General features: G+C 40.6%; 1 protein-coding gene across 1 annotated transcript; it reads right to left on the reverse strand.

The window, feature by feature from the left end:
• Positions 1 to 5,375: 5,375 nt before the first annotated feature.
• Positions 5,376 to 13,560, reverse strand: LOC137758711 (zinc finger protein 431-like). The gene is made up of 6 exons (XM_068534708.1): positions 13,530 to 13,560; positions 13,086 to 13,159; positions 12,340 to 12,466; positions 7,562 to 7,657; positions 7,292 to 7,371; positions 5,376 to 6,818 (listed from the first exon to the last, which is right to left on the reverse strand). The coding sequence occupies exons 1-6, from the start codon at positions 13,558 to 13,560 to the stop codon at positions 5,376 to 5,378; spliced, it is 1,851 nt and encodes a 616-aa protein (XP_068390809.1).
• Positions 13,561 to 22,772: the final 9,212 nt, after the last annotated feature.

Raw genomic sequence — 22,772 nt, forward strand, 5'->3', positions numbered from 1 at the left:
CGCGCCACACCACCCCGTCCCAAGCTTTTACAGTCCATCTATTCTTTGTCAAGTAGGGGTATGTACTCACAGGAAAATAGTCATGGAATGTTGTCTTCTCCCTTAAGATGCCTCCGAGCAAATAACTCCAGAATAAAATTATTAAGACTGTATTCTAGAATACAGTTTGGGAAAATGCAGTCTGTGGACAAAATTCTGCCTGCTGCTTATTTCAGTAAATAAAGGTTTACTGGAACACAGCCATTTGTTTATTTATGGTCCACGGCAGCTTCCCCGCTACAACGTCTGAGTTGAGAATACTTGTGACAGAGACCGTATAGCCCACACAACCTAACACATTTACTATTTAGCTCTCTACTGAAAAAGATGTGCCTACTTCTAGTCTAGAATCTTGACTAAATTTAGGTTCAATTTTTGGCAAACATCCTTAAATATATTCATGAGGAAGAACACATTGCCTATTTGTCTTCTTGTAATAATTATTGCCTAGATCTATTAATTCATCAGGAGTTACAAAATGCTGACATTTTAATTCTTTATTCAGTTATTGGCTGAAATACTTCCATAAAGACGAAATTTCCCGAATCAGATAGGTGGATTTCTGGGAGTTCCCTGGTGGTCTAGTGGCTAAGACTCCACTCTCCCAACGCAGGATGCCCGGGTTCAATCCCTGGTCAGGAAACTAGATCCCACATGCCGCAGCTGAAGATCCCACACCGGCAATGAAGATCCCTCGTGCTGCAACTAAGACCTGGCGTAGCCAAATAACTAAATAAATATTTTGTAAAAAATAGGTTGATTTCTTATAAGAAATTGAGTTCTTATAAGAAAGACAGAATACTTCTTGATCCCTGTGTTCATAACTTTTTTAAATAATTGGTTTTCAGCATTATCCAATGATGAACATTATGTCATCATGAACTCCCTGGATTTTAAATGCATTAGATATATTTCAATACACTGCAGTTATTATTTATATTAATTCTCAAATTGTCGTATCTTTGGCCAGTGAAAGTCTCCTCAGCTTGCCTCTGCAGTCCTTCTGAAATGAACCCAGCAGCCTCATATCTCCCTTAACTTTGACATGAAAGCTGTTCTTTGCCCATCATCATGCAATAGATACATATATCAAATCATTATATTGTACACCTAAAACTAATACAATGTTCTATGTCAATTATATCTCAATTTTTAAAAAAGAAAGAAAATGTCAAGAGTAAGCTACAGGGACTTCCCTGGTGGTGCAGTGGTTAAGAATCTGCCTGCCAATGCAGGGGACAGGGGTTCGAGCCTTGGTCCGGGAAGATCCCACATGCCGCGGGAGCAACTAAGCCCGTGCGCCACAACTAGTGAGCCCGCACGCCGCAGCTACTGAAGCCCGCATGCCTAGAGGCCGTGCTCTGCAGCAAGAGAAGCCACCACAATGAGAAGCCTGCGCACTGCAACAAAGAGTATCCCCCACGTGCTGCAACTAGAGAAAGCCCGCGCGCAGCCAAAGAGACCCAACGCAGCCAAAAAAAAGAAAAAAAGAAAAAGAAATACTTGACCTATACCTACATTTCATACAACTTATAGTTGAAAAGGCAGGTTCACATGCCCATGTGCTCCAACACACATGTAAGTTTTCCTGTGACTGCACTGAGACCCTGCTTACTCTGTAATCTCGTGGGTCTGGACTTCTGTCCTGGTGCTTTTCTTCTGAGCACCTAGCATGCTCTGTAATGATGTCTGCCTTCGTCACAATTTTTTAAAGGTGGCTGAAGCTAATATGGCAAAAGCTTGGCATTAATTCTGGAAGGTGATTGCATGGCTGTTTATTTTACTGCTCGCTGTGCAGTTCTCATGGTTTAAAATATTTTGTAATGTTTTGTCTGGGGGTTTTCAAAGAAAGACTAAACAGTAGGCTCAACGTCCTCTCCCAGAGTCCTCACAAGTAAGAAATAAGGACAAGACTTGATTGACTTCTCTAAGGATGAAATCTGGAATGAGGACTGGGAAAATTGAGAAGCCAAACTCACGTCACTCCAGCCCCACTCACTACCAAATAAATGAGGGAAACCAGAGAATTGTAAAAACATCTGCCAGATTTCTGAAGGGGCTAATTCATACTCAGGTGGGGAAGGAGTCCCTTGGATTTAAAGACAGAATAGGAGCCAGAAATGATGAAAGCTGATTGCAAATTGGATGAAAGTGGAAAAGTAAATATATCAAGAATGTCAAAAACTTGTCATCTCACTTGTAATTCCACTGAACTTTATCTTACCTCTTGGATGTCCTCCAGATAGGCTGGTTAAAAAAATAAACTGTTCAATTTCTCACTGCATTTATTGGGCACTTCAGATTACCTTGGAGCCATCAATGTACTCATTCACCTTTCCTCTGGATATTGAAGGATGGGGATGGAAAATCTGTCCCCAGGAAGGGCAGATGGACCAAGTAAGGCAACTGGATGCTGGGCAAGAGGGATCATCTCAGAAGGAGACTCCAGTATGCTCTTTCCTGACCTGAGTAGGGCTGTTGAGTAGAGTGGTCACAGATAGACTATATTCAGTCTCTATGGCCCTGAGGGCTCAGTTTCCAAAGCTCATTAGCCAAATGTGTACTGTCATTACTTCTCCCAGGCAGCTCATATCCTTAAGGAGCACAGATGCTAGAAGGGAGAGCTCCTTCATGGCTGACTTCCTGACCCTGAGAGGACAGACAGGTATATGTCATTTTCTTCCCACGTTTCCTCTCACATCCAGGGTATCGCATTCTTGGATTCTCAGGTCTAACCTTAAGGGACCTGATGGCCTCCTCCTAAGACCAACTCCCAGCCTTCTCTGAGCCAGAGATTATTACTAAAGGACAAGGGAACCAGAGTGGTTTAAGTCCCCATAGGGACAGAGACCCAGGGATGCAGGGAATGTATCATGGGATCATTGCCACACAGTCACTTAAGAAAATTTTCTCCTTTCTTAACTAAAGTCCCTACATGAATGAAGTTAGTACTATTGTAGGAAAGAGGTAGCAAGGAAACCAATTTACTAGTTACTTGGGCAGGCTTTTCGAGGTTGCCTGAAAAATAGACATAAACCAACAATCTTAAAGAAATCACAAAAAAGCACTAATCATAAAGGAAGTGACTGATAAACTGATTGCATTAATACTGAGAAACCCTGAGGGATATACAGCAACTCCCTATTATTGCAACTTTTGTCGAAGTGTAAAAGTAGTTCAATATAAAATTTTAAAAATCAAAATATGGCACTCCATACTCATCAAAATGGCCAAACTGAAAAGACAATGTGAAATATTGGCAAGAGACTGGGAATGTAAATTGGTGCAACTACTTTGGAATATTCTTTGGTAGTTTTGAATAAATATGACCATAGATATTGCACTCCTAAATACATACCCAACAAAAATATGTACAATTGTGAATCAAAAAACATGTACAACAATGTTTGTGTCAGAGCCATTTGTAAAATATCCCAGCTATAGGGCTTCCCTGGTGGCGCAGTGGTTGAGAATCTGCCTGCTAATGCAGGGGACACGGGTTCGAGCCCTGGTCTGGGAAGATCCCACATGCCGCGGAGCAACTGGGCCCGTGAGTCACAACTGCTGAGCCTGCGCGTCTGGAGCCTGTGCCCCACAACGGGAGGGGCCGCGATAGTGAGAGGCCCGTGCACCACGATGAAGAGTGGCCCCCGCTTGCCGCAACTAGAGAAAGCCCTCACACAAAACGAAGACCCAACACAGCTAAAAATAATAAATAGAGTAGCTATTAATTAAAAAAAAAAAATCCCAGCTATAAACAGATAAAATATTCAAAACAGTTGAATGATAAAGTGTGCATATTCATTCTATAGAAAACTATGCAACAATGAAAATAAACTCCTGCTAAATGCAACAGCAAAAATGAATCTCAAAAATGTAATGTTGAGTAGAAGAAGCCAGGCACAAATGATAACATACGGTATCAGGCACAGAGTGCACATAACCTTAAATACACTAAAAATCATTGAATTTTACACTTCAAATGGGCGAACTTTTGTGGTATGTGAATTATATCTCAGTAAAGTTGTTTTTAAAATACATGACTCCAGGGAATTCCCTGGCAGTCCAGTGGTTAGGACTCAGCGTTCACTGCCTGGGCCCAGGTTCGGTCCCTGGTCGGGGAACTAAGATTCCGCAAGCCTCGCAGCGTGGCCAAAAAAAAAAAGACACAAATGAACTTATTTAGGTAACATAAACGGACTCACAGACATAGAAAACAAACTCATGGTTACCAAAGGGAAAAGGGGTGAGGAAGGGATAAATTAGGAGTTTAGGATTAGCAGATACAAACTACTATATATAAAATAGATAAACAACAAAGTCCTACATTCTACTGTATAGCACAGGGAACTATATTCAATATCCTATAATAAACCATAATGGAAAAGAATATGAAAAAGAATATGTATATATATCTATAACTGAATCACTTTACTGTACACCAGAAACGAAGACAACATTGTAAATCAACTATAGTTTAACTTAAAAAATTAAAAAGACATGATTCATAGAGTACCTACATTCTGGTGGTAGGAATCAGAGTGATTAGTAATGGAAAGAGCATTAAAGAATGATTCTCAGGTGCCTATTATACCCTATATCTTAACCAGAGTGTACAGTAGTTAATACAGAAGTGTTCTACCTTGTAAAAATTCATGCAATTGTACATTCTTGTACATGTTAAATGTAAACAAAATGTGTTGGAAAAAGTTCAGAATTCCAAGGAGAATTTCACCATCTGCAATCTTCATGGGAAGGTTCATTACAGACCTTGTGCAGGCAATGGTAGGTTAGGACACATGAAATATACAGGTACACAGATGATTTGTAAGCACAACTTAAGAGCTTTATCCAATAGGTAAACATCTATTAAACATACATCCCTGTACCAAATAATTTTTCACTTTTGTTACCATATATAAAAATTTATTTTTAAAAACTGACCATCTGTGGACTCTATTGGTTAGTGACTAGTCAATTAGGAGTGAAAAAAGAAAAACGAAAAACCTCCCTACCACCACCACACACACAAAACAAAGGAACAAACACATGGAAAACATGGTGGCTTAAAACATTAGGCGTTTATTTTTCTCAAGTAACAAGTCTTGAAGATATTAAAACATTTTCCCTTCAGCGTTATATCTTCTAAGGGATAATGAATGAATAAAGGATTTCTCACAGTCATTGCGTAACTTAGGTTTCTTCCATATATGCATTACTTAGAGGCTTTCTCACATTCTTCACAACCAGTTCTTTTCACCTAGCATTTGGTTGTATGTCTTAAAGATTGAGAGTTCACTGAAAGCTACTTTACATGGATATCATTAAAAGGGGGTTTATTGAGCATGAGTTCTCTCATGACGCCGAAGGGGTAAGGATTTACTGAAACCTTGCCCGCAGACATTGCATTTATAGGGTTTTTCTTTAGTATGTATTCTTTTGTGCACAATGAGATTACACTTAACATTGAAGGATTTTCCACATTGATTACACTCATAGGGTTTCTCTCCAGTGTGAGTTCTCATGTGTACTTTAAGGGACACATGCCTGGTAAAAGCTTTTCCACACTGACTGCACTTAAAAGGTTTCTTGTCCCTGGTATGGATTTTCATATGCCTCCTATGAGATAAGAGACCACGGAAGGTTTTCCCACATTCCTTACATTCATGTGTCAATTTCATGTGAATTTTCTTGTGTAAAACAAGGAAAGATTTCACTCTGAAGTCTTTTCCACATTGATTACATGTAAAGGGTTTTTCTCCAGTGTGAATTCTCACATGTTCCTTAAGACATGAACGATCCCTGAAAGCTTTCCCACAGTCATTGCACTTACAGGGTTTCTCTCCAGTATGAATTTTCTTGTGCGTGATAAGGTTGGAGCTCAGGCTAAAAGCTTTCCCACATTTATCACACTTGAAAGGTTTCTCTCCAGTATGTATCCGTAGGTGTATCTTAAGAGATGACTTACTACTCAGGGCTTTACCACAATGGCTACATTCAATGGACTTCTCTCCAGTGTGGATTCTCTTATGTCTTTTAAAATATGGGAGAATACTGAAGGTTTTCCCACAATCATTGCACGTATAGGGTTTCTCTCCAGTATGTGTCGTCTGGTGTATGGTAAGCCTATAGCTTCTACTGAAGGTTTTGGTGCATTGATCACATTTGTAAGGTTTTTCTCCTGAATGCGTCCCTGAATGTTGTCTGAGAAGTGAGCTATCGCGGAAGGTTTTTCCACAGTCACGGCACTCATACGGCTTCTCCCCGGTATGAATTCTCTTGTGACGCGTAAGGTAAGAGCTTGAGCTGTAGGCTTTCCCACACTGATCACACTTAAACGGTTTTTCTCCAGTGTGGGTTCTCATGTGCAACTTAATGGATGAATGGCTCTGTAATACTTTACCACACTGATTACACTCAACAGGTTTCTCTCTAATGTGAGTTCTTTCATCCTTCTTAAGGTATGAGATTGAATTTACGACTTTCCCCAAGTCACTGCACTCATAGGATGCCTCTTCTGTATGTTGTCTCTTGTGCCCAGCTAAGTTAGAACTCCTGAGGAAGGCATTCTCATCTTTTTTACATTCATAAGATTTTTCCCGAGGAAGAATTCCCTCAGGTGGCTTAAGATGTGAAGAATCTCTAAGGCCTTTTGCAGAGTCAAGGTATCGATGGGGTTTCTTGCTAGGGTAAATTTTATTCTGAGTAATGCTAGATTTCACACTGAAGGCTTCAACAATTTCACTGCATTGAATGGGATTGCCTCCAAGAGCTTGTTCCTATTGATTAAAATATGAGTTACGATCACAGGATTTACCATGTTCATGACTGAGAATCTCCCCCGACATAAATTCTGATACATCTAATGAGCACTTTATTAGCATGAGAGTTCCACATTTTCTTAGTGAATATGCAGTTTCAGACTGAGTTTATCAGCTTGAATAAGCTGATTGCTCTACCAGATGGCTTCACTGGAGTCTCTTCAACAGATTTAAGATAAAATTGCCTTAGAGTGAGTATCTTAAACATTTAACAACTAATTCCATTATGCAAATATTTACTTTGGGGATTCTCTGTAACCATTTTTGGAACTAAGTTATGAGTTTCCTTCAAATGAATACTTAGAGAATCTTCTGCTTTCTATTGGTGAAATGAGTGTGATATCACTCATATTACCCTCTAGTCCTTTTCTATCTTATAGAATTCTGGACTTCTAATGTGAGGACAAGAAATTATCCCATGTGACTCTTACCTTCTTGCCATTGAGCGTATATTTCGCCAAAATACGTTGTTTTTGCTGTGGTTGTTTGGTTTTAAGGAGAATCAGCTCATCTGAACAAAGTGGGAAAAAGTTTTGTAAAAGACATGGTGACAATATGCTGACAAAAAGCAGGTAATGCCCCAACCCAATCTGAAACAAATGGGAAACATAACCTCAAGTTCCTAGAGTATAAAATAGTGGGATGTATAGCACAGGGAACAGATCTTGTAGGTAAGACATTCATATATGCCTGGTGCTCACCTGAACAGGTGTCTTGGTGAATTCTTCTCTCTACTATCTCCATTTCATCTTCCTGCTCCATCTGGGTGATGAGAGGAGGCTTGCTGAGTTGATGTCCTATTATGGGGAATGATACATATGAGAGGACCATGCAGTGTACAACAAAAACTACCATCAAACTGTGACAACAACTTGGTCTTTGAGGTTCTGAAGATAGGCAGTTATGACTTTATAAGCAGCAAAATGACAAAATTCTAACAGAGAAAGCAAAAGTAAAGCATTTCAGAGATCAACTTTCCATAAATGGAAAATTGTCTTTCCAAGAGAAATTACTGAACCTTGGTAAAAGAACAAAATCTGTGACATTTTAATTTAAGAATATTCCCATCCCTTGGGAATTCCCTGGTGGTCCAGTGGTTAGGACTCTGTGCTCTCACTGCCAAAGGCCTGGGTTTGATCCCTGGTCAGGGAACTAATATCCCATAAGCCACATGGCGCAGCCAAAAAAAAGAAGAAAAAATGGCCAAAACCAGTAGTGCTGCAGTCAACAGAGAGGTCTGACCTCTTTGGGAGCTCTGTTCAAAGAACCATCCCCAGAACACAGACAATATTTTTTTTTTCTAAACTTGCAGCTCCCTAGAAAATCTCTACACTCAGGGTGGTGTGGCTATTTGTTTTTACTCAGAGCTCAGCTTAGCAGATAAAAAAAGCCCTTAACCCCAAGGCATTACCCAAACAATGGCAACCAGCTAGTAACATCCCCATATGCTTAAGGCTCTGATTTCACTTGGGGAAAACAGAAGGCTGGCTGGGAATTTGAAAGGAAAACAAGAACTAGACAAACCACAGGGAACTTTGAGAAGCTCCCAACAAGTTCCTGGGGATCTAAAAGGCTGTGTGCATGAGTGAGGCTACGCACATGCCCAGGAAATATCTAGGAAAGAATAAGTCCCAAGTCACTTACCTTTGGTGGACTTTAAGACCCTGTCCAAGCCCAAGCAGGAAGTGAAAGCTAAGCCTGTCTTGTAAGCTGTGCCTTGCCTGAAGCTTAAAGCTGTGACTTCTCCCATAGATCCCCCTGGCAAAGGGTAGAAGAGATACAGGCAAGGCATTTAAGAAAATCTTTTTACCAATCATTGGTGGACTACTAAATTATAATGACCAGCTAGTGACACCCAGGAAGCCAGGCTTTTAAAATTATGTATTTTTTTTTTAAAAAAAAACCATAGGAGAAAGCTCTATGGCTGCACAGTGCAAGGAATACAGAATCTGTAGAATTCATCTAGAAAAGTCACTAAACAAAAAAGAAAAGAAAAGTCACTAAACAAATAAGTACCAACAAGAAAACAACAAAAGACAGCAATGAAACCAAATCCCCCTAAAATTGAGTTCCCTTACCAAGTTTATGATTATTAATCTTTCTATCCAAAACTTTATTCCCTTTCTTTCTTATCCCCTCTGACCTCAATCCTGTGCTAACTAAACACTAATCAACCAGTCAGATGACTAAAATTGCTGTTGTTGATAACATCATTAATGTACTAAAATTGCTATTATAGATATTATCATTAATGTACCAACTCAAGTTTTTTCTCCAGGGCAAGATGAGCTAGCAGACCCCTAAGCCATGGACCACCAGGCCAGAGAATCTTAAACCAGAGACATCCTGACTCCCAAAACCATGACTAAGAAATGTCACAGAAATGTGACAAGACAATGATTAATCCCAGCCTCTTTTTTCTTCCTTTAAAAAACCTCCTAACTCAAAGGCCAAGTTGGGGTGGATCTGAGGCTTTCCTCCCACTCCCTTGCTTGGTGCCCTGCAATAAACGCTGTACTTTCCTTCACCATAACCCAGTGTCAGTAGATTAAGCAAAGAAACAGGAAAGTATCCCACATATACAGGAGGAAGAAAAGCAGCCAACAGAAAATGTCCCTTTAAGGGGCCCAGAGTTAGGATTCAGTAGACAAAGATTTAAAATCACCTATTATAAATATACTTAATGGACAAAGACTGAAAACTTTCCCCTAAGATTAGGAATAAGAAAGGGATGTCCACTCTCACCACTTCTTTTCAACATTATACTGGGATTTCTAGCCAGGGGAATTAGGCCAGGAAAAAAGAAATAAACGGCATCCAATTTAGAAAGAAGAAAAACTCTCTCTATTCCCAGAAGTCATGAGCTTATAAATAGAAAATCTGAAGGAGTCTACAAAAAAAAAAACTATTAGAATAAGGAAGTTCAATACATAGCAAGGTACACGGTCATATACAAAAATCAACTGTATCTCCATAGACTAGAAATGAACATACTGAAAATGAAATCAAGAAAACAATTCCATGGTGATCATTTTGCAATGTATAGAAATATCGAATCATTATGTTGTGCACCAGAAACTAACAGTGTTGTAGGTCAACTGTACTTCAAAAACAAACAAACAGAAAACTCAGAGAAAAAGAGATCAGAACTGTGGTTACCAGGTGGGGAAGTTGGGGGAGGGAGAATTAGATGAAAATGGTCAAAAAGCACAAACTTCCAATTATAAGATAAGTAAGTACTAGGGATGTAATGTACAGCATAATTAATATAATTAACACTGGTATACATTACACATGAAAGTTGTTGAGAGTAAATCCTGAGTTCTTACCACAAGGAAAAAAAAATTTTTTTCAGGGCTTCCCTGGTGGTGCAGTCGTTAAGAATCCGCCTGCCAATGCAGAGGACAAGGGTTCGAGCCCTGGTCCGGGAAGATCCCACATGCCGTGGAGCAACTAAGCCCGTGTGCCACAACTACTGAGCCTGCGCTCTAGAGCCCGCAAGCCACAACTACTGAGCCCGTGTGCCACAACTACTGAAGCCCATGCACCTAAGAGCCCGTACTCCACAACAAGAGAAGCCACTGCAATGAGAAGCCCGCGCACCACAACGAAGAGTAGCCCCCACTCGACGCAACCAGAGAAAGCCCGCACACAGCAATGAAGACCCAATGCAGCCAAAAATTAAAAAATTAAATTAAAAAAAAAAATTTTTTTTTCTTTTGCACCTACCAGATGATGGATGTTCACTAAACTTAGTAATTTCCTGATGTATGTAAGTCAAATTCATTATGTTATACATCTTAAACTTATACAGTCTTGTATGTCAATTATATCTCAATAAAACTAGAGGAGAAATAAATAATTTAAAAACTAAAAAGGAAAACAATTCCATTGACAACAGCATCATAAAGAAAATACTTTAGCAATAATTTTAACTAAAGAAGTCTGACTTAGATGTTGAAAAGTACAAAACATTGTTGACAGAATTTAAAGAAGACCTCAATAAGATGTAAAGACATTCCATGTTCATGGCTTGGTAAACATAATATTGTTAATTTGGCAATACTCCCAGATTGGTCTACAGATTTAATGTGACCTTTAGCAAAATCCCACCTGGATTATTTGCAGAAATTGACCAACCACCCTAAAATTCATATGAAAATGCAAGGGATCCAGAATAGTCAAAACAATCTTGAAAAAGAGAAATAAAGTTGGAGAACTCACATTTTCCAATTTCAAACTTACTACAAGGCTCAGCAATCAACAGCACTGTACTGGCATAATGATAGACATATAAACTATTGGAATAAAATTGATTCCAGAAAAAATATACCAATTTGTACATAAATTTGACTTTCTCAAAATTAAAACCTTTTATGCTGCAAATGATACTATCAAGAAAGTGAAAAGGCAACACACAGAATGAAATATATCTACAAATCATGTATCTGACAAGGGATTTGTATCTCAAAAATAAAAAGAACATTCACAGCTCAGTAGGAAAAAAAGACAGTCCAATTTTCAAATGAACAAAGGATTTAAATAGAGGTTTCTCCAAAGAAGATACACAAATGGTCAATAAACACATGAAAAGATGCTCAACATCATTAGTCATTAGGGAAATGCAAATCTAAAGCACAATGAGATTCCATTTCACAGCTATTAGGATGGCTATAATCAAAAAGACAGGAAATAAGTATTGGTAAGAATGTGGAGAATTTGGAACCTGCATACATTGCTGAAGGGAATGTAAAATGATACAACCAGTTTGGAAAACAATTTGGCAGTTCCTCAAAATGTTAAGTATAAAGTTACCAAATGACCCAGCAATTTCACTCTTAGGCATATACCCAAGACAAAGGACAACATATGTCCACACAAAAACTTGTATGTGAATGTTTGTAGCAGCATTATTCATAACAGCAAGTGTCAAAAATCCAAATGTCCATCAACTGATGAATGGATAAACAAAATGTTGTATATCTATGCAAGAGAATATTATTCAGCAGTGAATAGGATATAAGTACTGACATATGCTACAACAAGGATGAACCTTGAAAACATTATGCTAAGTGAAAATGTAAGTCACAAAAGACCACATTTGGTATGATTCCATTAATATGAAATGCTGAATAGGGAAACCTGTAGAAAAGGGAAGTAGATTAGTTGTCTCCAGGGGCTGCAGGCAGGGAGGAATGAAACACCCTGTAGGCGGAGCAACAAAAATGTTATGGAATTAGACAGTGGTGACGGTTGCACAGCTATATGAATATACTAGACAAAAAAACCCGTTGTTTTGTACACTTCAAATGAGTAAATTATGGTATGTGAATTATGCCTCAATATGGCAATTTTTCTTAAAAGTAAAACCCTACAAAAAAAACTCCTATAGGTGTATCACAAGTTGATTGGGTCTTACTCACCCAAGAAATCCATGCTCAAATTCAGTAAATAAATCAAGGGATTCTGTTAGTCTTACCCAGTGAAGCCAAGTTTCTATAGTTCTCTAGCATCACATCTCTGTACAGTTTTCTCTGAGATGAATTCAGCAATGCCCACTCCTCCTGGGTGAAGTCCATGGCCACATCCTCAAAGGTTATTGAGTTCTAAAATAACAACACATTCTGTCTCAACCAGCCACCAACCCCACCACTGTTCCTGGGGAGAGGATAATGCGCAATGGCACTGGAAATGAAAGACCTGTTTCACAGTAAATTCAAGATTCTGAGGGCTCTTCATTTAACCCAGGACTCAGTTCTCAGAATCTTTCCTTCTTTATTCATGCTCACTCCTTAAGGAATTGCATCCAGCCTCAAGAATTTAAGGCCTCTCTAACACATGATGAACATGTGTTCATAATTGTCCTCTCTTCTATCTGCAGGGTTAATCAGAGACCTGAACACATTGCAAGAATGAGAGAAATACTTCCTAAATGAAAAAATTATTTCCCACAGGGTGGCCATACATTTTTTGAGGCTAAGACAGTCTTATATCCTTCTTTTACTTTTTACTTCTTCTACTAACAGCACTAAGCAGAAGAGATGCCTAAAAAAAACTGTAAGTAGTAAGGTAGTAGAAGAATTATTTTTTGGAAGTCCCTTAACCACCATCAGAAGTTTCAAAATGCAGGTTGGGTTATGAGGCTCCAGAGTAGTGGAAGGAGATGCATTCACCCCAGGGGACAGGCATGTATTTTAGGAGGAAGAAAAAAAATTTATGACTCACTTGTAACCCAGAGTGGAAGTTTTCCATCTCTGTGATCCTCTCATGGGCACAGGAAGGGTCTAGGACAGGCAGAGCTAGAGGAGAGGGTGACATGAGTTTCTAGGCACATACATAGTCTCAACTTTCCTAGCAAGGAAGTTGAAAGTCAGAAAGGTTGAGAGTTGTTACCTTTCCCAGCTTTATAAAACGAATGGATGGGATAAGGAGGTGCCACCCCTAAATTTTCTTTCTTCCCTCTCCCCACCATGCACATATGCCCTTCCTCTAAAATCCCAAAGGGCATTGAATCCGACATGAGCAAATTCTGGGGCACCAAGTGTTCGTAGAGCTCCATACCCACCTCCTTTCATTTCAGCCCCTTCTTCCCAGTCCCCTGTGGCTACTCAACTCCCTTATTTTGTGCCCACTTATTCGTGGTAAAGTGAATCTACCCTAGGAACTTACCACATATAGTGGACAGATGTGGGGCTGCCATTTTGCAAGCCTGTAAGTAGTAAATATGATCAGACAGCAACCAGGAGCACAAGGATGCTCCTCTTATTGCTTCTAAGATCCACCCCAGGCAGGGCTCTGAAATAAAGAAATATTAACAAGAGGATTCACAAGCTTTCTGTTTCTCCTTTGCACTTAGGACAATTACATCATCATGCATCCAGTATGTGTTCCTTTCAGATTCAAGCTGTCTTTGATCCTGGGTCATTGTTTTGCATGCCACGTACAACCTCAAAGCAATATAGTGGGTATTCTTGACCTTCCCCATTCCTAATGTACATCCTCCACATTATGAAACCACATTACCCACCACTTATCAAAAATTCCATCTCCACTGAGGCACTTCACTGGCTTCTCCCCTGAATTAGCACCAACATATAGACCTGACCCATTAAAGTCACTGTCACCTGACTCCCATTCTTCATTTTAACTCCCATCCCTGCTCTGATTCAAGATGATTCCATGTTCTTGGGCATAAACTAGCAAACGTCCATGGCTTCCACATCTCAACCGAACACCTTAAATTTATCATCACCTGAGACTCTTGCTCTCTACGAAGGCAAAAAGTCAGACATCCCACTTTCTGAACACAGTAGGTATACTTCCATCTTGTTCACTTTTTTGCCTGTATTGCATCTGCTTTCCTACCTCATAGAAGCTTCCAAGCCATCCATAATTCCACCATATTGCTATTTATAATCCTCATTTCCTTGGCACTAAATATGAAATGCCATGGCCCATCACTTCAATTAATATATTTTCTAAAACCTCAAATTCTTCTCTGAGGAATCATAACACCTGCCTTAGATAATGCCAACCATCTGTCTATCCTGCCTGGGCAATTCCTATCCAATAAGTTATACGGGAAGCACTAAAAATTTGAGTCCACGTACTCTAAATGGGGCTTCAACACTAAAGGAAAAGCCCAACAGGCAATTTAACCTCCTAGTTATCCAAAGACCTTTTCACAATTCCTGCAAGATTTTGAATCTCATATGGTCTCAACCTTATCTCTTCAATAACAAATGATCTTACATCTTACTTTGCAGAGAAACTCTAACAATGAAGGAAGGATTCCTCATTTTCTTGCCACTAGTACAGAAGTAGTTCCACAGCATCATGGTTTCTTTCACTTTGCAAACAAGATGTCTGCCTTCTTATCTAAAGTCAGTATCTGCTACTTTGCTATGTCATGTTTCCCACCTTTGGCACATTTTGAGCTGGGTACTTCTTTGTTATGGGGGTACCATCCTGTCATTGTAGGATGCTTAGTAGAATCCCTGGACTGTATCCACTAGATGTCAGTAGTATCCCCTCTAGTTGTGAAAGGGGTATTGCCAAATGTCCCGTAGAGGGCAAAATTTCCCCTTTAAGAACCACTGGTCTAATCCCTTCCTACCTTCTCAGAAAGCTTGCTTTATTAATTATTCCTTTGCTCTTTTCCATCACCATCAACTTCTACTCCACTGTACTCATACTTCTAACATTGAAACATAATCAAAGATGTCCCATCTTACAACAAAGTCCTACTGTATAGCACAGAGAACTGTATTCAGTATCCTATGATAAACCATAATGGAAAAGAATATTAAAAAAAAAAAAAAAGGAATGTTAAAAAAAAAATGAAGAGAAAGTGCATGGGCTTGGAGACAGGTATTTTCCTTGCTAATTTTTTTTCCTTTTTCCTTTGTAATTTTTCTAAAGTTTGAGAGTTATCTTAAGATAAGTGATTGCATATTTTTACATCTTCTCAACATTGCCTTGTATTTTCTAATACATATTGCCTTGCATCTCTTCTTTCTAAATAAACGTTCTTGTTCATCTGAAAAAAATTTAAAATCTCCCATCTTGAAACAAATTCATGCCTTGGGTCCCACTTGGCCCTACAGTTACTGCTCAGTGCCTCTTCCTTTTCTCCATCCAGCTTCTGGAAAGACTGGTCTACCCTCTCATTCTCCCCATTTCCTCACCTCCCTTAATTACACTCCAAACTGGTTTCTGTCTCACCACCACCTCACTGACACTGCTCTGCCAAAACTGCCAAGGATTTAAGAGGATTAATCCAGTGAATGCCATTCTGTCTTAGACTTAGTTCGTTCATCAGAAAAATTCTATCACTACTTTCTTCTATAAATCAGCCTCTGTTCTGGGCTTTTGTGACCATAATCTTCTGGTTGGCATCTTATTTCTCTGGCCACTCTCTTTCAGGCTCATTGGCCAGCTCCTCTCCCACTGTTGACTGTCCTCAAGGCTCAGTACTGGCCCTTATCTCTCACCTTATTCTGTGTATTCCACAGATATGCATTCCCTTGAAATTAAATTCTATCTCGGGACTTCCCTGGTGGCGCAGCGGAAGACTCCGCGTTCCCAATGCAGAGGGCCTGGGTTAGATTCCCTGGTCAGGGAACTAGATCCCACATACATGCCACAACTAAGAGTTCGTCTGCCACAACTAAGGAGCCCACGTGCCGCAACTAAGACCCGGTGCAACCAAATAAATAAATATTATAAATAAATAAATAAATAAATTCCATCTCTATGCTCATAACACCCAAATCTCCAGTTTGAGAACTCAAATCTGAGCTTAAGACTCATGTATTCCTGCTGCCTTTTCAACTACGGCCATCTAAACGTTTTGTAGGCACCTTTGAAGAAACTTACCAGACTGAACTTATCTCTTCCCCAAAACTGTTTTCACTTCAAACATCTGCACTCTCAGTAAGGAGTACTAATGCTCTAGGTATTCAGAGCAGGCAGAAGGCATCACTGGTATCACACCCTTTACCCCACCCCACAGCTATAATTAATTAAAACTGAAGATTAATTATTTGATAAGCGTTTCTCCCCTCCTGTGGGCTCAACTCAATTAAAACTCACAGAATCCTTGACTCCTCTCCATCAGCCCACAACAACCATTGAAATTTTAAAATATGGGCACACTTTTTCCCGCATCCCCCAAAGGCAGCCATCACCTGAAACCTAAAACTATTCCTTTGTAGACTTCTCCACCCTACCACACAGCAGAAACTGACAAAGACTAATCCAAGCCACACCCTCTCTCCACCCAACTCCAATCATTTCTTCAATGGTGCTCTCTCCAGAGAAAATCCCAACTACTAAATTCTTCCCCGTTTCCTGCCACACATGGATAATTTTTCCTTTGTCATTTTTCTGTCCATTTAAATGTCATTTCCTCAGAATCACCTTTATTGTGAGCCCCATATTTAATATAAAGCCTATCTTATTTTATTGTCTGAGCTCTCTCTATTCTTCCTATGTAGCCCTCAGAATTTGTAATTATATATTTAGTTTTTTGCTTACTTATATTTTCTCTTCCACTAGATTGTAATGTCCAAGAGAATGGCCTTTTCTTTTTTTTCTTTTAATAAGAAACCATATGATTCAAGGCACATATACATAATTCATTAGGGTTTTTTTTTAATTTATTTATTTATTTACTTTTGGCTGTGTTGGGTCTTCGTTTCTGTGTGAGCGCCCTCACCAGTTGTGGCAAGCGGGCCTCTCACTATCGCAGCCTCTCTTGTTGCGGAGCACAGGCTCCAGACGCGTAGGCTCAGTAGTTGTGGCTCACGGGCCTAGCCGCTCCACGGCATGTGGGATCTTCCCAGACCAGGGCTCGAACCCGTGTCCCCTGCATTGGCAGGCAGACTCTCAACCACTGCGCCACCAGGGAAGCCCGCCTTTTCTTATTAAAACCCTATACCCAGTCACTAGCACATCACTAGCCACACTGTAAAGCGTACAGCATTCTGGGCTCAGAAATGAATGAGTATGGATTCCACCTTCAATCTGTCCCCCAAATCATCATTTTTTCTACTTTGTAAACATCAAGAGTCTAGATTACCATCACTCATTCCTAAATCCTACTACTAACCCTTAATCTTTTCTTCACCAGTCAAGCTTGTCCTCTGCACTCCATCCTCACCATGCATCCTCATGGTGCAGCGAGCTCTGCTAAACACAGATCTAATTGTTGATGCCCCTGTTCACAATGGCTTCCCACCAGCATTAAATTAAATTATACCCTGAACTTGCTTTCCAGATTACAAGTCATGTGGCTGAGACTCCTGCAATCTAGTTCACTTTCCTCCTCTCTTGCTTCTTTTTTCAGCCATGTCCTGTCTTGCTCACATCCTGGTACAATCCAGGGATTTTAGCTGCTTCAGGGATTTTTACATGTGCAGAGTCCTCCTGCTAAAATGCTCTCCCCATTCCTGGCCCCATCACAGCCTAGCCCACTGCCTGTCTGTATCCTAGTCATTTCTAAGACTGTGGATTTTGGCTTCAATAACTTTTTTTTTTTTCCGAGAGGCTTTATGAGCCCTTAGACTGAGTCCTCCATTGACGTGCTCTCATTTAAAATAACTCAGGGACTTCCCTGGTGGTCCAATGGTTAACACTCTCTGCTCCCAATGCAGGGGGCATGGATTCCACCCCTGGTCAGGGAACTAAGATCCCACATGCCGTGGGCAGGGCCAAAAAATAATTTAAAAAATAAAATAACTCAAAACCAGCTATCATTTACAAGCAGGCTTGATGGTTGGACTGTAAACTCCAGAGGACCTAACCCTTATAAATTTTGTTTGCCATTGTACCCGTGGGCCTGAGCAAAGAGTAACAGGCTCGGTGTGGGCATGTAATAAATATTTGTGGACCACTGACAGGAGACAAAAACTCACCCGGGGAATTTTTCAGTGTGAACACACTAAATGATAAGAATAGGGGGCTTCCCTGGTGGCACAGTGGTTAAGAATCCGCCTGCCAATGCAGGGGACACGGGTTCAAGCCCTGGTCCAGGAAGATCCCACATGCAGCAGAGCAACTAAGCCCATGCGCCACAACTACTGAGCCTGTGCTCTAGAGCCCATGAGCCACAACTACTGAAGCCTGTGCACCTAGAGCCCGGCTCTGCAACAAGAGAAGCCACCACAATGAGAAGCCTGCACACTGCCAGAAGACCCAACGCAGCCAAAAATAAAATAATAATAAATAAATAATAAAATTTTAAAATAAATAAATAAATAAAAAATAAATTATAAGAATCACTAAAACATATGTAATACATGATAAAAACAAGAAGCTTGTTAGTGAGTTTTTAAAATAATGTGAATTCAATTTAAGTAAAGGAAGCATCAAATTCTGTAAGAGAATACTCGTTTATAACCAAATTACTTGCATTTAAAAGTTGATGCCTAATTTGCTTTTATTATGTTTTATATGGTTTGGGGGAAAACAAATATTTAATTAACACAGCACTAGGTAAAACTCATTCCATATAAAGTCAATTGAACTCTCATTTCAGGTAGTACCTTAATGAAATTTGCATCACTTTTTAAAGAATGTCTTGACTTTCAAGTGTTGGGGGTTGTCAGGTTAGCTGAGCTCGCTTGAAAAGAACAAAGCCGACCTTAACAGTAGAACTCATAATTAAAAGGTAAATAAATTGCCCATCCTGACACCCTGTGAACAAAGCCTTTGTGGATGAAAACCTGCCGTCTGCCTCTACAAGGATGAAGTCACTAGCCACTGCAGTGGCTGACCTTCAATACACCCTGAAAGGAGTTCGGGGCAGAGCTGAGGAATGAGGCGCTCTGTGCTCTGGGAAAAACTGGCAGAACAGGTCTTCAGATAGTTAGATATTCTTCAGGAGAAGATTTTATGAGACCAATTTCTTGCATCTTCTTCTATCTAGAAAAGGACTAAAATCATTGACAGAGACATCTGTTCCTCATGACTAGTAGCAACCCTCTGCCAACAAGTGTGCTTCATTGCACGTGTCCCCCTTCACCCAAATCACATGTATACTGACCTCCCCCCTACCTTTTTGGGATCAGTTCCTCAGAGCTATCTGAGAGGCTGTCTCCTAGGTTATAGTCCTTATTTTACCCCAAATAAAACTTAACTCACAACTCGCACATTGTGCACTTTTTTCAGTCGACGCTTACCCAACATAAATTAACTGAAAAATTTCATTTCACAAGATACCTCAATCTCAGATGCACCCGGATGCCCACAGTCAAGAGAAAAGGTTCTGCAGGGTAAAAATTATCTTACAAAGTGAAGGGCAGTGGGGAGCCCCTGCCACGAGCTCTTATTCGTTACTCACCGAAAGACACAGAAATCCACAGTCAGCGAGGTAAGAGCTTGGGCCAGGCTAATGTCCACTTACATCTCAGCTGCAGCAAGCTTTCTGTCAGGAGAAATGCACAAGGTCACTGACTTTTATCTATCATACAACTGAAAGGACTAAAGGCTTAAAAGACACACCCGATTCTCCCTGACTAGATTTACACAGTCATCTAGAGCAAATAGTAACAGGCTCAGTGTTACTGATTTATATAGGATTATTGTTAAACCAAAGAATACACACCCTGTTTACACTAGTTCCTTTTAATTGTACAAGTAAAGATACCAAGTTCAGTCGTCCCTCAGTATCTGCGGAGTATTGGTTCCAGGACCACCGCCCCACGCATACCAAAAGCCAGGGACTTTCAAGTCCCTTATGTAACATGGTATAGTGTTACATTCTGCCCGCCCATTCAGCGGGTCCCGAGTCTGCGGATTCAGCCAATCGCGGATCTACCGACCCCCAGGGTCGACTGTATTCAGCGATATCAATAGAGTGGTTCGCTGCCTACGGAAGTCTAAATTGTTGCGTATTTTTACAGGGTAATTATTCATTCATTGAATTGATGTTATTGAGTGCTTACTGTATACCATGCACTATTCTCAATACGAGGAATGTAAAATAAACAACACAACATATACACAGAAAAATCAAATAAGGAAGAAAGCAAATGGCGGGACTTCCCTGGTGGTCCAGTGGCTAAGACTCCGCGCTCCCAATGCAGGGAGCCCAGGTTGCATCCCTGGTCAGGGAACTAGATCCCACATGCCGCAACTAAAAGATCCCGCATGCCGCGAGGAAGATCCCGCACGTGGCAACGAAGATCCGGCGCAGCCAGATAAATAAATATTAAAAACAAAAAAGAAAGAAAGAAAAAAAGAAAAAGCAAATCGCAAATGCTAGAAGAAAAGTAAATGGTAATGGGGTACCTGAATGACTGGTAGTAGTTGAACACAGGCACTCTTTGGGGGGCTGATGTTCCAGCGGAGACCTTGACAAGGCTGATTAAAACGTTGCTTGACATAACCGAGGCTGGATTGACTCGAGACAATCCAGCTGCCTCGAGGACAGCGAGACCGTTTATTTGTGAGAACTTCCAGCACTATAACTTGTTAGCTCTGCGTCAGTCCCAGATCCCCACCCCTCCTCCACGTGCCTGGCAACAAACATTTCCTGCCTCCTCTTTTCCTGTTATTGCAATTCTTTAAAGCAGTTTGTTAAGTTTCAAGACACTTCCCCACTCCTCCACCATCCTGCACTTTACCCTCAGCCCCCGCTCACCCTCACCCCCACTATCACCCCAGCCCTGCCCACAAAGCAGTTTTTAACAAGTCCCTCCTTCCCTCTCCAGCCACTGGCCTCCGCATATTAAAGCTTTGTTCCTCCATTCCCTCCCTGAAACGATTCTGGCTAACAATAGGCGTTTCAGCCTGCTGCAATAGTCCCTCTTAATAAAGTCATTCCTTACTGGCATTCGAAGTGGCATTTTTCTTTTTTTTTTTTTTTTTAATTTGACAATCTGAATTACAAAGGCCAACTGTGGGAAGATCTGGGAGAAGGCATTTCAAAAGAGAGAAATGCCAGAAATGCTGATACAAAAGCCTTGAGGCATGAATAAGCTTGGGGAGTTTGAAGAATAGAGAATCCCTCTCAGTGATGAGCTGAAAGTCCACACTGCAGAGCTGATCGTACAGCTCTGCCCAGCTCTGCCTTCAATGACTGGGAGCTCGAATTTGTGGGGGGAGAATTTACACCTCAGAAATCGATCAGTGCTACAAATCAGATCTTTTTCCTGACTTCCCAGCAAACCATTGCCTCCAATCATTGGTTCCTATTATGCGTATAATAATGGCACCTAACTCATGGGTTGCAACAATTTCCTGGCTCACACAGTAATATTTTATCAGCTCCTATTTGGGTCTGGCACTGTGTTAAGCCACGGTGAGCAAAAACTGTTCCCTTGTAGTTGCATTTTACAGGGCAAAGTGGCCTTTCATCAAATAATTGCCAGAGTCTTGGATCTCAGTACAGTCATAGTTGAGTGCCATCAATGACTAGAGCCCCAAATTAAGAACCCTGGCCGAGGGGGAGAGTCAGAGGAGGCTACCTGAGCAGGTGCTCCTGATGCAAAAAAATCTAGAAGCTGTAGAGATGCACTCATTAGTGTTTCCAAAATGGGATGCAGACAGTATTTTAAAAACTGTGTATTTTAATATGTATTAGAAAATATCACCAGCACCAAAAAACAAACTTTGCTGAGTTTAAAAGAAGAGCCAATTAAGTGTCACTTTCAAGTCGATGAGGGTATTAACAACAACCATGAAGACAATCAGGAATGGCTGATGTTTGGGAGACTGCCTCCTGGGAAAGCGAGTGGTACTTGGTGAAGGGTGACTATCTGCTGTTGGGCATCTTGCTGTTGATCATCCCAGACTGTGAGCTTTGGTACCAGAGGCAGGAGAGAGGAAAGGCCACATGCTTATCCTGGCTCAGGGAATTAGCAAGCCAGTAGTTTCCTTCCTTCTGCTGCAGGATTGGAGTGAAGAGAGAACAATTTGGCTAATGAGGAGCTTTGGAGACAAGGCCCCTAGGGCCAGAGAAAAACTGTAAATATACTAAGTGTCCCCTATCAACACAATCTCACACCTACCAACCAGAAAGCTTTGCTACCTTGTTGCTTCTTAGAGAATGTGTATTGTCCAGAAACTGCACACATGATTGTCTCCTTGAAATTCACAAGCATCAATTTCTCTTCAACATCTACATCCTGGGGAGAAACTCAGCCCCTGTGGTCTCCTGTGGGGCCATCCTGGAGATACAGAAATCCTTGTAAGTTCTAGAGGAAAGGGGGCAACATTGTTGTTACTGTTAGCATTATCATTATTATTCCTATTTGGAGGTAGTCCTAGGTTAATTAAGTAGGAAGTCTAAACCAATGGTTCTCAAAATGCGTCCCTAGACCAGCAGCCAGGGCTGGGTTCATGGGTGTGCAACCAGAAGAGCCACAGAGGACCCCACTCTTGGTTGAATGCTCTGCTATCACTGTC

This window comes from Eschrichtius robustus, chromosome 2, assembly GCF_028021215.1.
Source record: "Eschrichtius robustus isolate mEscRob2 chromosome 2, mEscRob2.pri, whole genome shotgun sequence".
Taxonomy (NCBI): Eukaryota; Metazoa; Chordata; class Mammalia; order Artiodactyla; family Eschrichtiidae; genus Eschrichtius; species Eschrichtius robustus.